At 42.0% G+C, this 13,274-nt stretch overlaps 1 protein-coding gene across 1 annotated transcript in view; it reads left to right on the top strand.

Moving 5' to 3' along the window:
- Positions 1 to 11,402, top strand: part of HMGCS2 (3-hydroxy-3-methylglutaryl-CoA synthase 2) — a 65,053-nt gene extending 53,651 nt beyond the window's left edge. The window contains exons 8-9 of the mRNA XM_034409927.3: positions 9,683 to 9,808; positions 10,914 to 11,402. Coding sequence (XP_034265818.1) covers positions 9,683 to 9,808; positions 10,914 to 11,020 — 233 coding nt within the window. The 3' untranslated portion in view covers positions 11,021 to 11,402. The remainder of the gene's footprint in view (positions 1 to 9,682; positions 9,809 to 10,913) is intronic.
- The last annotated feature ends 1,872 nt before the right edge of the window (positions 11,403 to 13,274 follow it).

Raw genomic sequence — 13,274 nt, 5'->3', positions numbered from 1 at the left:
TTTCCAGGGCGGCCGTCTCTCATCAAGGCCAACCCATGGAGATTTTGATAGAAAGCTCAGGGGTGAGGATAGCCATATTCCGCCTCCTCGGGCCTTATGTCCATAGAACCAGTATCCCGCCTGGGATTAGCGGCATCAGGGAATCCAATATCCAGCTCAAAGGAGGTTTAAGTTCGTAAATGTTCGTCAAAGCAGTTCTACATGGTAGGGAATCCAGACAGGCCAGATGGAAGTGGGGAAAAATTAGGAGTAGTTCAGCAGGCCAAGATGGATGGGAAGCTATGATCGTAATAGGCCAATAGGCCAAAACTCAGTCCGAAGGAAGGAGGAGGGGGGGGATTCAAACCGCATAAGTTTGTAGTCATTTTCCGGCCCCAGTAACCCTCAACCTTCCATTCTAGTGGGTAAAGCTCCCCTATTTCGTCCCCCCCTATCCAGCTCACCCTGGGGGGGTCTCTGGGTCTCCCTGGAGGTAACCCTTCCCCCAAGGGTCACATACTCTCCAGTCACCCCGAAATCAGATCTAAATCCACTGCTGAAGGGTCCTGTGCCGTCTGTTTGGAAGTCTGTAGGCCCTTGGGAGCCGCCCCAACCTCAGGCGCCATCGCCACGGTCACCGCCGCGGCCGCCGCAGTCCCCATCGTCATCGTCGCCATCGGCCCCCCCACAGACGTCCCCAGCCGCCCCCTGCCTTCAAAGATCCACCTTGAGGCATCCAGGGGCGTGGGGAACCTCCGTAGGGGCCTCACAACGCCGACGTCATCCAGGAGCTGCCGCCACCGCCGCCATGATCGCCCGCGGCCGCCGCTGCTGGCGCCGCTCCCCTGCAGGCCGCAGACCGCCGTCACCCACCGCCGTCCCGACGTCATCCGCCTCAGAGCTGGGATGATCCGGGGAGCCAACAAAGCTCCCAACGGGCTCCTCAGATGTTGCTTCGCCCGGGCGGGGGGTCATAGATGTTCGAAATGATCCCCCTGAGCCCCCCCAAGCTGAGGCATCGCCCCCAAGAAGCCGAGACTCAGCATCGGAGCGCCATCTTGGGCATGCGCAGAAGAAAAATCTCAAGAAAAATCTTGAGTTGGAAAGGTTTGCAAAGCCAAAATTACCGCTGCAACCTCTGCACGCTGAGCGGATTTTTGTGGGGTTGTGATTTTAGTAACCCATTTTCCATGCTCAAGCCAGGCAGCTGCACCCCATTTTGGCCCCCCATCAGTGAAGACTGTGAGGGCATTCACCAAAGGTTTTAATGAGATACCATTCTGAACTATGATTTCTATCTGATTAAAGGCAAGCAGGCGCGGATCTGCAGGAATATGATAAGAGATTTTCCCAACGTAATCAGTCAGTGCTGCTTGCAAAGGAGAGGAGAGGCTAACCATGCGCTCCCAATCTTTCAATGGCAAGGGAACTATGATATTAACAAGAACGAGACCTAGAAGGACCTTGCAGCGTTCCCTTCCCTTAAAAATTAACTCTGCATGCATTTGTGCTGGCACACTAATAGTATGACTAGGGCTGTGTGAAAGATATAGCCATTCAATTATTAACAAAGAAGGCTTAGGCTTACTTTGTTGTTGGAATTCCTGAGCTAATACTGCTGTAGGTTGTTTTGCGGTTGGAATGATAATCATTAACAAGGGAAGATTTTCCTGACATCTATCTACCGAAACCAATTTCAATGCTTCATTAAGTTTTGTGAAGACTGCTTTATGAGCTTGGGTAAGTGTGATCACCTCAGATGGATCTTTCTTATTCCTTAATGCATCAAACAAAGGACTAAGCATATTAGTAGGAAGACCCACATATGGTCGCAACCAATTAATTGAACCCAAAAGTTGCTGTAATTGAACATAGGAAACTTTATCCTCTACCTTTAGCTGAGGAATTTGTGGATGTGAATATGTTTGCAATAACTTGTGACCTAGATAAAGAAATGGCTCTTGTAGCTGTACCTTCTCTGGTGCTATCTGCAAACCATACGCAGCTAGATCTTGTGTTAAATGTTCCAGCCAGTAGGGAGGAATTTGTGGCCCAGCAATTAAAATATCATCCATATAATGATATACCAGAGCTTGAGGATATCGTTGCCTAAAGGGTTTTAAAGCTCTCGCAACAAATTGCTGACACAGTGTAGGACTATTTAACATGCCTTGAAGTAAGACAGTCCATTGATATCTTTCCGTGGGTTGCTCAGCATTTAAGACTGGAACCGTGAAAGCAAACAATGGCTTATCCTTTTTACATAATGGAATGGTAAAGAAACAATCCTTTAAATCTATGATCATAACCTGAAAGTCTCTGGGAATCATGTTTGGATTTGGGGTGCCACATTGTAGAGATCCCATTGGCTGTAAAATGGCATTCACAGCCCGAAGGTCGTGAAGAAGCCTCCATTTACCAGATTTCTTTTTTATTACAAACACTGGTGTATTGAATGGACTTGTAGTGGGTTCAATATGGTTAGCGGCTAGCTGTTCTTTCACTAGCTCATGTAACGCTTTTCTTGTGTTAAAGGCCATTGCTCAATCCACACAGGCGTAGTAGATTGCCATACTAAAGGGAGAGCAGTAGGTGGCGACATAGCAGGGTGGATAAAAATCAATGATTTTTTTAAAAAAATAAAAAAAACGAATTTTTTTAATTTAAATCGGATTTTTTTATTTAAATCAGATTTTTTTGATTTTTATTGAATTTATTTTAATAAAAAACTTTTGGGGTAAAAATCTATCGTAAGATACTTTTCTATTTAGGATACATAAATAATTTAGTTTATTCAGCATGAAATGGAGCTTAGTTATGTAGCACAAGGCTGTATATTCTGCAACACTGGGACTATCGGTGAGTCAACAGCGGGTCAAAGGAGTAGCAGAGATGACAGTTGCTCTTTAAAAATTATGATTTAAATCGAGTTGATTTAAATCAAGTCTTTTTACTAGTGATTTAAATCATGATTTAAATCTACTCGATTTAAATCAAATCCACCCTGCGACATAGTACCTATTAATCATCAATAATTAACTTTGCTTGAAACTGCAACATCAAATCTCTCCCCCACAGATTTACATGAATGGGGAGAATAACAGGCTTTAATTGGGCTGTGCGTTTGCCGTCAAGAGCTGTTACCGTAAGCCATTTGGTGCTGCGTTGACCTGCTTGGGGTCCTCCAACTCCCCACACAGAAGGCGATTCCGTAGTAGGCCAATCTGTGGGCCAATTGTCAGTGGCTATGACAGAGACATCTGCGCCAGAATCAAGGACTCCTTCAAAAGATCTGCCATTTAACAAATATATGCGCTTTGGTTTTTCTTCTTGAATTGATTGTGTTACTGCCAGAATGCTAGGATGCAGGGAGCGGATAGGATTAGTAGAACCAAAGCCTCCACTTCCTCTGTTAATTTGCTCACCCCCTGCTGGCACTACATACGGAACAATCACCAATTGTGCCCAAGAATCTCCTTTTAAAGTCATGGGCACATTTGTTTCAAATTGTATCATAATTATGCCTTCATAACCTGAATCAATGACTCAAACATTGGGACGACAAAAATCCCGTTTTTCCCTGTGGAAGACCGAGGGAGGACCAATCCCACAGTGTTAATAGGTAATGGTCCTTTCAATTGTTTTTTTTTTTTTTTTTTTATTGAAAAGGTTTTCAAATACAAATTTTTCCCCCTTTTTCCCCCCCCTCCCCCCCCTCCCTAACCCCCCCTCCCCACCCTTCCCCCCCTGTGACTTCTTCGTAACAAAAAAAAACCCTAATTCATAACAGATTACTTACTCCCTCCTCAAAATACTGACCTTTACTTACTAAAAGTATTATAAATCCCCCTTTATCCATACATTTCAGAAAAGAAGAAGAGAAAAAAAACAAAAAAAAAACAAACACATTATACTATAACTATTATAAAATAACTTCTAATTTAGCATAATAGTGTTTTATATCTATACATTATTGCAACAATTCAAAACCACCTTCCACTTTAAAACTATACGATAAGTCCTACTTTAATAACATTTCAAAGCGGGCTCCCCATAAAATCTAATTTAACATTTATTCCACTCTATCCATTTCCTCCACTCCCCTAAATGTATCACTTAAAAATCCCTTTTCTTAAACTAATCAGTCTGTAGCTAGCTTATTCACCCACTGTCTTACAAATTTACCATACACAACAATTCTTGATATCTTTAATTCACTGCCCACACTACTTAAAAATATATATATATATATATTCCATTATATCTAAATAAAAAAAGAAAAGACAATAACTTTAAATTTATAGTCCATATAATATCTTCTTGAAGTCTTTCCACTGGATTGTTAAAACCAACATCCATAATAGGGTAACATAGCTTGCTGATGCAACAGTTTGTTCAAGATCTCCAATCATATCTGCCCCCATCAGTAGTAAACATCTTCTTATATATATAAAAGTAAAAACAACCACCCGAGTGACATTATAATTATATTCCATATAATAATAATTGTGGGTTTCATCAGGATTATTAATTTCCATCATCGTATTGGGTAACAACCCGATCTTCTGCATGTCCCAATGTGATTCTCTTGCCTTATAATTCAAGATAATTATAATATATTTATCAACACAAAAAGAAGTTTCAAAGTAGATAATTCAAAACCATCAATTTGAGGCTCTTTCCATGTCCCAAAATTACGGCAATGCAGAGATCTGCCACTATCCTCAGGATGATATTGACCAATATGTCGCCTCCTCTATGTTTTCACATAATCATTCATATTTTAAAATCACTGGCTTCACTGTTGCTTGGGTTAGAAATTTCTATTTTTGTACAACCTATTTCTTTTTTTGTTTTCTTTTTGTGGGTTTGACTTCCATCCTAATTTTTTGTGTCTCGCGTTTCTTTTTTATCCCTTGTATATCCTCTAATTGGTTTCCATGCTTGTCCTTGCCTTGATAAGTCATCACATTAAAATCAGATGGCACTTCTCTCAAATTTGTAGATAATCCAGCTGGGGTATCCGATAAATCCAAAGGCAATTTATCTGGTACAGTCTCTGTCTTTAATTCCAGCTCCTTCTGCTTATCCTGTATTATATCTGAAGACGTTAAATTCATTTTCAACCTATTTTGATAAAATTCTTCCGCTCTTTCAACAGTATTTAACTGGTATCTTTCTCCTTGATATCTCAATATAATACCAACTGGGACGTCCCACCGGAATTGAATATTTCTCCTTTTTAACTCAGACACCAGAAAGCCAAATTTCTTCCTTTCCATTAATATCTTAGGTGGGAGTTCCTTGTAAATCCAAATCTTTCTTCCATACAATTGCAAATTAGAATTGAAGGAATTTTGCACAATTTTATTCCTAATTTCTTTATCTGAAAAATAGATTACCACATCTCTAGGCAATTGCCTTTGCTTGGCAGTCCAGGAGTTTATTCGATAAGCTCTGTCAATCCTACAAAACACTTCCTCAGGTTGAATCTTTAAAATCCCAGCTAGAAATTCAGAAGATATTTTCCTTAAGTCATCTCTGTTATTTTCCTGCAAACCTCTAAGTCTTATTGCATATTCTGTGAAATTATATTGTATCTTTAGAACCTCTTTATCAATCCTCTGTTGCAGATTTTCTACATTACCAGACTTTTGGTCAGCATCCATTTTAAATTTTTCTTCTGAACTATAATCCTGAATATTTAACAAATCATTTTCAATTTTTTGAATTCTATTGTCCAATTTATCTTGAATTTCATCCATTTTTGACTCTAGTAAATTAGTATTTGTATCCAACCGAATCATGAATTCTGACACTTTTAAAATTTTTTGCTGCAAAAAGTCAAACTTGGATTTCACCAATTCCTTAGTTTCCTGCTTAAATTTTTCAAGTTGCTGATTCACAATCTCATCCCTTCTTTCAATCTCCTCTAAGAGAAATTCTATTATATTAAAATCAGGTTTCTGGGACTGAAGAGTTAAAACTTGTTCCTTTAAATTCTTAGTGGGGGAATCCCCCCCACCTATTTGCTTGTCTGACTTCACAAGCCTCAGTGCCATGTTTCCGCCTAAGCAGGCTTTGTTAGAAGAAAAAAAAAAAAAAAAAAACAAGACAAAAGACTTCCAGCCAGCAACAAGGGAAAAAGAGAAAAACAAAAACAGGAGCGGAGTTTTATCTACAAATGTAGCCAGTGGTATTTATTCCGCTACATTGTAATAATAAAAAACGGAAGAACTTTCCCTCTCAAACTCTTCTCCAGCCGCGGCAGACGCCATTTTAAAAAGAAACTTTTTTCCTCTTTCTCTTCCTCTATTCTCTTAAGTAATTTTTAAAAGATAAGTAAAATACTTGCGCTTCAGTATTACAGGTCCAGCTCACATTTTCTTTGAGTAATCTGTCAAATTCGCAGGCTTGCTTTTGACGCCTGGCTCTGCATTAGCAGAGATCTCCCAAAGCCCGGAGCAGCGGCTGGGGATATGGGGCATCTCATCCGCTCCATCCCAAAAGTAAAAGAAAAACTTTTGGGACTCTGCAGAGAGTTCTACCCACCCCTGCCGGCTCTATCTCCGTTTCCTCATGGGAACGGAGTTTTTTCGAGCCGCCGTTCCGTTGTGAAGGCGGCTCTGACAGGCAGTGGAAGCTGACGATCCCAAAGGAACGTCTGGCGGCGGCCAGCAGCAAACAGGAAGTCAATGGTCCTTTCAATTGTGATGACATTAAAGTAACAACTCCAGGGAAAGGAATGAATTTTTCTTCTTGATTAATCAAATCAATACCCGCGCTACCTTTCGTAGCTGCTTTAGCATTTTTAACAGGAGTTGTGGCAATTGGGCCGGGGCTTGCCGTGAGCCCGAAATCTAGTTTCCCTGACTTTCCCTGCACTGATTTGCCCAGTGAAACCCTTTCTTACATTTAGGGCAAACAGTTTTTGGTCTGGATGTTTGACCTCCTCCTGGCCCGCCGCCTTTATGGGCTCCGCCACCAGGGGCTCTGCATTGCTGTTTGAAATGGCCAGGTTTATTACAATTAAAACAATTGCCTTTGAGCTTGCCAAACTTTCCTTTTTGTAAGGCAGCTGTTAAAGCTTCCATCTGATGGACATTTGTGCCTATGTCAGCGCATGCTTTTAACATAACAGCCAAGGTGTAATCTCCTCTATTAACAATAGACTGCAATGCGCGGCGGCAATCCACATTGGCATGTTCATAAGCTAGACTTTTCATTAACTCTCTGCTAGCTTCCTCATTATCTACTTGCTGCTGAATAGCTTCTTGCAATCTATCAATGAAATCAGAGTATGTTTCACCAGCCCCCTGTCAAATCGCTGCAAAAGATTTACTAGGATTGCCTGAGATTGGCACTTTCTTAAATGCTTTAATCATGCAGCGCCCTATCACAGAGTAAGCTGGTGGGGGTGTGCCATTGGTTTGTTGCTATATTGTAGAAAAAGCACCCACCCCATATAATTCATCTGGTATATACAAACCTCCTGAATTGTTCCCTGCATGAATAGCTTCCCTCTGGTATTCTGAATCCCAAACAACATACTGTGCTGGTGTGAGAAGCATGCGAAACAAATCCTTCCAATCTTGTGGAATCAAATTATAGCCATTAGATATGCCCTCCACCATCCCAGTAGTATAGGTGGAATGCAAACCTGTCTCTGTGATGCCTTTCCTCAGCTCTCTCAAAACTTGATATGGCAAAGGATTCCACTGATATTGGGCTTGTCCCTGGGGATTAACTGTCTGTATGACAGGAAAAGCTTGGAGACCCTCTGCAATTTCTACCCCAGTGAGAGTCCCTTTTTGTTGCTCTTCCTGAAACCCTGCTCTGACAGCTGAAAACGTCTCCTGTAAAGGAGAAATCGATAAGGGAGCTGTCGGGGAGCTACTTTCTTCTGGCTGCAGCGCAGTTGCAGCTGAAAATAAGGCGGAGGGGGAGCAGACCCCTGATCAGAAAACAGAGAGAGAGTTGGCGACGGTGCCTTGAGTTTAGGACCTTGTGCTGACGTTGTTTACTCAGCGTGGTTTGCCAACCACTGAGATAACACCATCCCCACACTGGACTTAAGGGAAGCTTACTACCGTGTCAGAATTAAGGAGAGGGACGAGTGGAAAACTGCATTTAACACCCCCTTTGCGTGTTACTAATTCAAAGTGCTCCCCTTTGGGTTACAAGGAGCCCCACAGTGTTTATGCAATTAATAAATGAAGTGCTACATGAGCATTTGTATAAAGGGGTCCTGGTCTACTTGGACAACATTTTAATATATACCAAGACCAAAGTAAAACATGTAAAACTAGTCAGGGCTGTCTTAAACAAACTCCGCTCTGCCAAACTTTATGCTAAATTTTCTTAATGTGAATTCCACCAAGAAAAAATTGACTATTTGGGGTACCACGTTTCACACCAGGGCGTAGTAATGGACCCTCAAAAAGTGCAGGCTGTACTTGATTGGGAACCACCCCGCACGCATAAACAGTTACAAAGCTTCCTGGGGTTCACCAACTTTTACCACCAGTTTATCACCGCTTTCGCCCTCCCCATTACCAAGCTCTTAAAAACGAAGGGGGAGGGCAACCCTAAACTGAAGCAGCCTTTGAACTGGACAATGGAATTGTATTCAGACATTGCTTTGAATCCACTGCTGTCACTTCTACTTAATAAAAGGTTTCTTTTGAAATACTCCATTTCAAGAGTTTTCACTTTCTTAAGTTAGAGGGAGAGACAATCCTTACAGTTGTTGAGCTATAATCAGCCCTAACAGATCAGGCCCAAAAAATCAACTCCATAGGATAATTAAAACTACTTTTATTCTGATTGGCTACACTAATGGAATCATGTAAGTCTGATATTGTTGTACCTCCTGCCCTTTCTTATATTTTAATGAATTATGGAGTTGTCTGTCTGAGTTGCTTACAAATAATATTGGTTTGTTGTAGACTTAAAATATTTTTCACCTTCCTGCACCTTAATACTAAAATGCATCTTGCATATCTCCATCAAGATCAACTTTCTTATTTGCTACAGTTACAATTCCCAACAATCCCCCTATGCATCCCTGAACTAGAAATTGAATTCATCAGTAGGAGCATGCAAATGATTTCATGAAGATGGAAATGATAAGCATGCATCAGCAATTCCTATAGCCCACCCCTTCACAATTTAATAAAAGTAAGGAAGATTTGCCTGCCACAGCTTAAACACCTCTCTTCCATGCTTGGCCTCAAGGAAAGCATCTTAGAGCTAGCCTAAAATTAGATGAAAACAAAAATGTGGGGGCCTCAAGCAAGCAAGAGGGTACTGCCATCCTCTAATGGATCCAGCAATCTATTCTATTTGCAAGTATTAAGGCAGCCACAAATTTCACTGTATTTGTATCGATTTTTCAGTCCCAAGAGTGACCTTTTAGGTAATTTTACAGTTCTTAAAAATATTACCTCACATTAACACAAACTTGTCAATTCATACTCTGTGCAAAAGGGTTACATCAGCATTTCTCAGCCTTAGCAATTTTAAGATGAGTGAACTTCAATTCCAGCTGAGGAATTCTGGGAGCTGAAATTCAACCATCTTAAAGTTGACAAAGTTGAAAAACACTGAGAGGGTGTAACACTGTCCTACCAGAGCATGAAGCTGCTGTGTCTCAAGATACCACCAGCTTTCTTACTGAAAGGTATCTGACTTTTTATTTCAGGCTCTCCCCTGGAGAAACTGGTATCCAGTCTTTCAGATTTAGAGACTCGCTTAGGCTCCCGGAAATGTGTTTCTCCTGAAAAGTTCAATGAGATCCTGAAAGTCAGGGAGGATACTCATAATTCAGGTGAGCTCAAGAAAATATAGTCTTAGTTTTGCCTTGTGTAACCAATGTCATCTGTCCACTCTCAAAATATTCATGAAAAAAGTGGCAATCTGTGGAGACTGCGTCCCTCCCCCAATGGTTGGCTTTCAAAATATGGGGCCAATTTTGAAATTGAGGAGAGTGAAGGAGCAAAATGGTATCTTAATAGTCAAAGAAGCTTAAGGAATTCATTCAATCATTATCATTCTTGTAATAGCATCACAAAAATGGTTCTTGACCTCCCTACTTTCAGAAGGTGTGGCTGAAATGTTAAATAAACTATTGACCCTTTGAGGTAGACCAGTCCTGAAAGAGACTGGAACTCAGCAGAATCTTGAAAGCCTGAGGGAGATTCTTTCTGCCCTTCAGAAATCAGGAAAGGAAGGAAGGAAGGAAGGAAGGAAGGAAGGAAGGAAGGAAGGAAGGAAGGAAGGAAGGAAGGAAGGAAGGAAGGAAATCAGGGTGGGGGAATCTTGGAGATATTTTTTTTTACATCCTTGTCTATTCAAGTTGATGCTGACATAATAGTTACTGAAATTCTTTTTGGAGGACATCTTTGCTCTACAAGAACCCTATACTGTATGTTAATTTGGGGATTGCTCTGATCTTGTTGATTTACCATGTAATAACATCCTATGCCCATGCTCATGCCATGCCATGAGGTGCAAACATTTCTACTCTTCCTTGTTTCTTAGCCGCTGACCCCTACTATCGTGTTTCCCTGAAAATAAGACTGTCTTATATTTTTTTTTAACCCTGAAATAAGCGCTTGGCCTTATTGCCATGCATCAAAAGCCCAATTGGGCTTATTATTAGGGTATGTCTTATTTTGGGGGAAACAGGGTATTGCTAAGTAGGCCCAGAATAAAGACTACACATCCCTGAGCTGAATACATAGGAATCTCTTCTGGACGTTTGAAGGGAAATCATAATTTTGATAATGTTCTCCTGTCTCTTCAATGCATTGTAAATGCACATAGGAAGACAAGTGAGCATTGCTTTGAGAAAAAGTGTAGGTATCAATGCTAATTCTTCATATTGATTCTTACTGATTCGTATTGACTCATGTTGCTCTATCTTCCCATAGTTGATCACATTCCCCATGGATCCAAGGATGACCTGTTCCCAGGAACCTGGTACTTGGAGCAAGTGGATGAGAAAAACCGCAGGAAATATGCACGAAAACTAGTTTAGGAATATAGTTATCATTAATGAGTTTTTTTTCTGGTAAGTCAGAACCCTAGATATAAGAACTCTTCATAGAAAGGAGATGTGCAGATGGAAGGCTCGGTTACCATTTATTAGGCAAAAAGGAAAAAGGAAAATACTTATGGAAATAAGAATTTTGTTAGTTTGGTAACTGCCTGTCTACCTATCCTGCTGTGCAGAAACATTTAAAATAAAGCACATAATTATTAGACTTTTATAGCTGGAAGAGGAATATGCCAATACTGTTCTTTCAAGCTGTTATATGTGTGTGTTGTTCAGTTGGGCAGCAAAATAGGCTGATAAACAAAGGTTGAATGGTTCGTTATTCATAGATATGTGCAATAAAGAATAATATCAAATCAGAAAATTCCCACATGGCCTGTATTTAAATCCCTTCTATCCTGCCTGATATCAAAACAAAAGGTGAAGAAAAATCTTGCAAATGCAGGTAGTCCTCGATTTATGACCACAGTTGAGCCCAAAATTTCTGTGGCTAAGCAGGACATTTGTTAAGTGAGTTTTGCCCCATTTTACCACCTTTCTTGGCACAGTTAAATGAATCACTGCAGTTGTTAAATTAAGTGAATCTGACTTCATTGACTTTGCTTGTCAAGTTGCAAAAAGTGATCACATGACCTTGGGACACTGCAATTGTCATAAATGCATGCCAATTCCAAGCATTTGAATTTTGATCACGTGACCATGGGGATGCTGCAATGATCATGTGGAAAATGGTAATAAGTTACTATTTTCAGGGTTGTTATAACTTTGAACAATCACTAAATGAATGGTTGTCAGTTGAGGACTAACTGTAGTTGAGTATCTTTGAAAGTGTTTCTACAAATAGCCTGGTTATACACAAAAATTGCCATTATAGGGTAGGAGGAATTAAATATTGAGAAAAATAGATTGCATCAGCTATCCCAAGAATTTAAGAATGACTCCCTAATGCTGGGGTGTCAAACTCGATTTCATTGAGGGCCGCATCAGGGCTGTGTTTGACCTTGGGGGGGGGCATGGCCGGGGGGGCGTGGCCAGCTTGACGTCACTTGTGTCAGGGGCACCTGAAGTTGGAGGAGATCCATTGTCTCCAGCGGAGGGCAAGACCAAGGAGAGGGTCAAACCCTTGTCCTCCAGAGGAGCCTCGCCGTTCCTCATAGGTCACATAGAGGACCCCCGGATAGTGGCACAGGCAGTGGAAGGTAAGCATCTAGCCCAGTCCTCGAGCTCCAGGGCACCGGGACCTCACAGCCCAGCCTAGCCCCACTTCCCCAAGGCTTTGCCTAGCTGCGCTTACCTCCTCAAGGCTGCTGCTGCTGTTCTCGCTCTCCTTGGCCAGGTTGCTCATGGTGTCTGCAGGAGGGCAAAGGTCAGAGGGAGGCCACTCTCTCTCCATGCAAGGTAACCCGGCTTTGTAACAAAAGCATCCTCAGCGATAGAATGGGAGACCGTCAGGAGGAGACAAGGGGATGGCGAAAGGCAGCAGGGTTGCAGGTGGCCAAGTGCTAAGGCAGGACTTCCATCAGACCCGCCCTCCCTCTCATTATAATCTCCATTCCTTCCTTCTCCTTTCTTCTTCCTTCTCCTTTCCTTCTTTTTCCTTCCTTGCTCTCCTCGCCTGGCCCCCCAAGCTCTGTTTTCAACGGTGACGGCCTCCTGAAGCCCTCTGCCAACAAAAACGGAGCTCAGGACTTGCAGAGAGTTACAGGAGGCTGTCACGGCCCCTGAGCTCCATTTTTGCTGGCTGCAGGAGGGCATCATGGCTGAAAACGTTTTCACTGACAGAGGCATCGGAGGCCGGACCTTCACTGTTTCCAGGGTGGCCCCGCAGGCTAGGTCTAAGCACCCCATGGGCTGAATCTGAGCTGCGGGCCTTGAGTTTGACACCCCTGCCCTAAAATATCTGCAGTCGTCTTTGCTTCTCAGACTACCCTCCAGCTCATTCATACTAATAGAAAATATATTGTACACATGTTGATTTAAAGCAGGGTTCTCCAACCTTTTGGACCTCAGGGACCACCAAACTCATAATTTAAATCCCGTGGACCAGCGGTCTGCAGAGAAATCGTTGCATTTCTCTCGAGGAGCCCAGCCAAGGTTTCCCTCACTGCTCGTGCTTCAGTGCTTTGACTCCCAGAGACAGGATGGGGTCCTTCAGGCAGTTAGCTTGGCCGCCTGTTAGCAGAGAGAAGCAGCCAGAGTCAACCCTGGCTTTGCTGTCCATTGCAGATGCTAGATC

Source organism: Pantherophis guttatus, chromosome 3 (assembly GCF_059756535.1).
Source record: "Pantherophis guttatus breed Tessera chromosome 3, ASM5975653v1, whole genome shotgun sequence".
In the NCBI taxonomy this organism is placed as follows: Eukaryota; Metazoa; Chordata; class Lepidosauria; order Squamata; family Colubridae; genus Pantherophis; species Pantherophis guttatus.
This window is presented reverse-complemented; position numbering and strand designations above follow the sequence as displayed.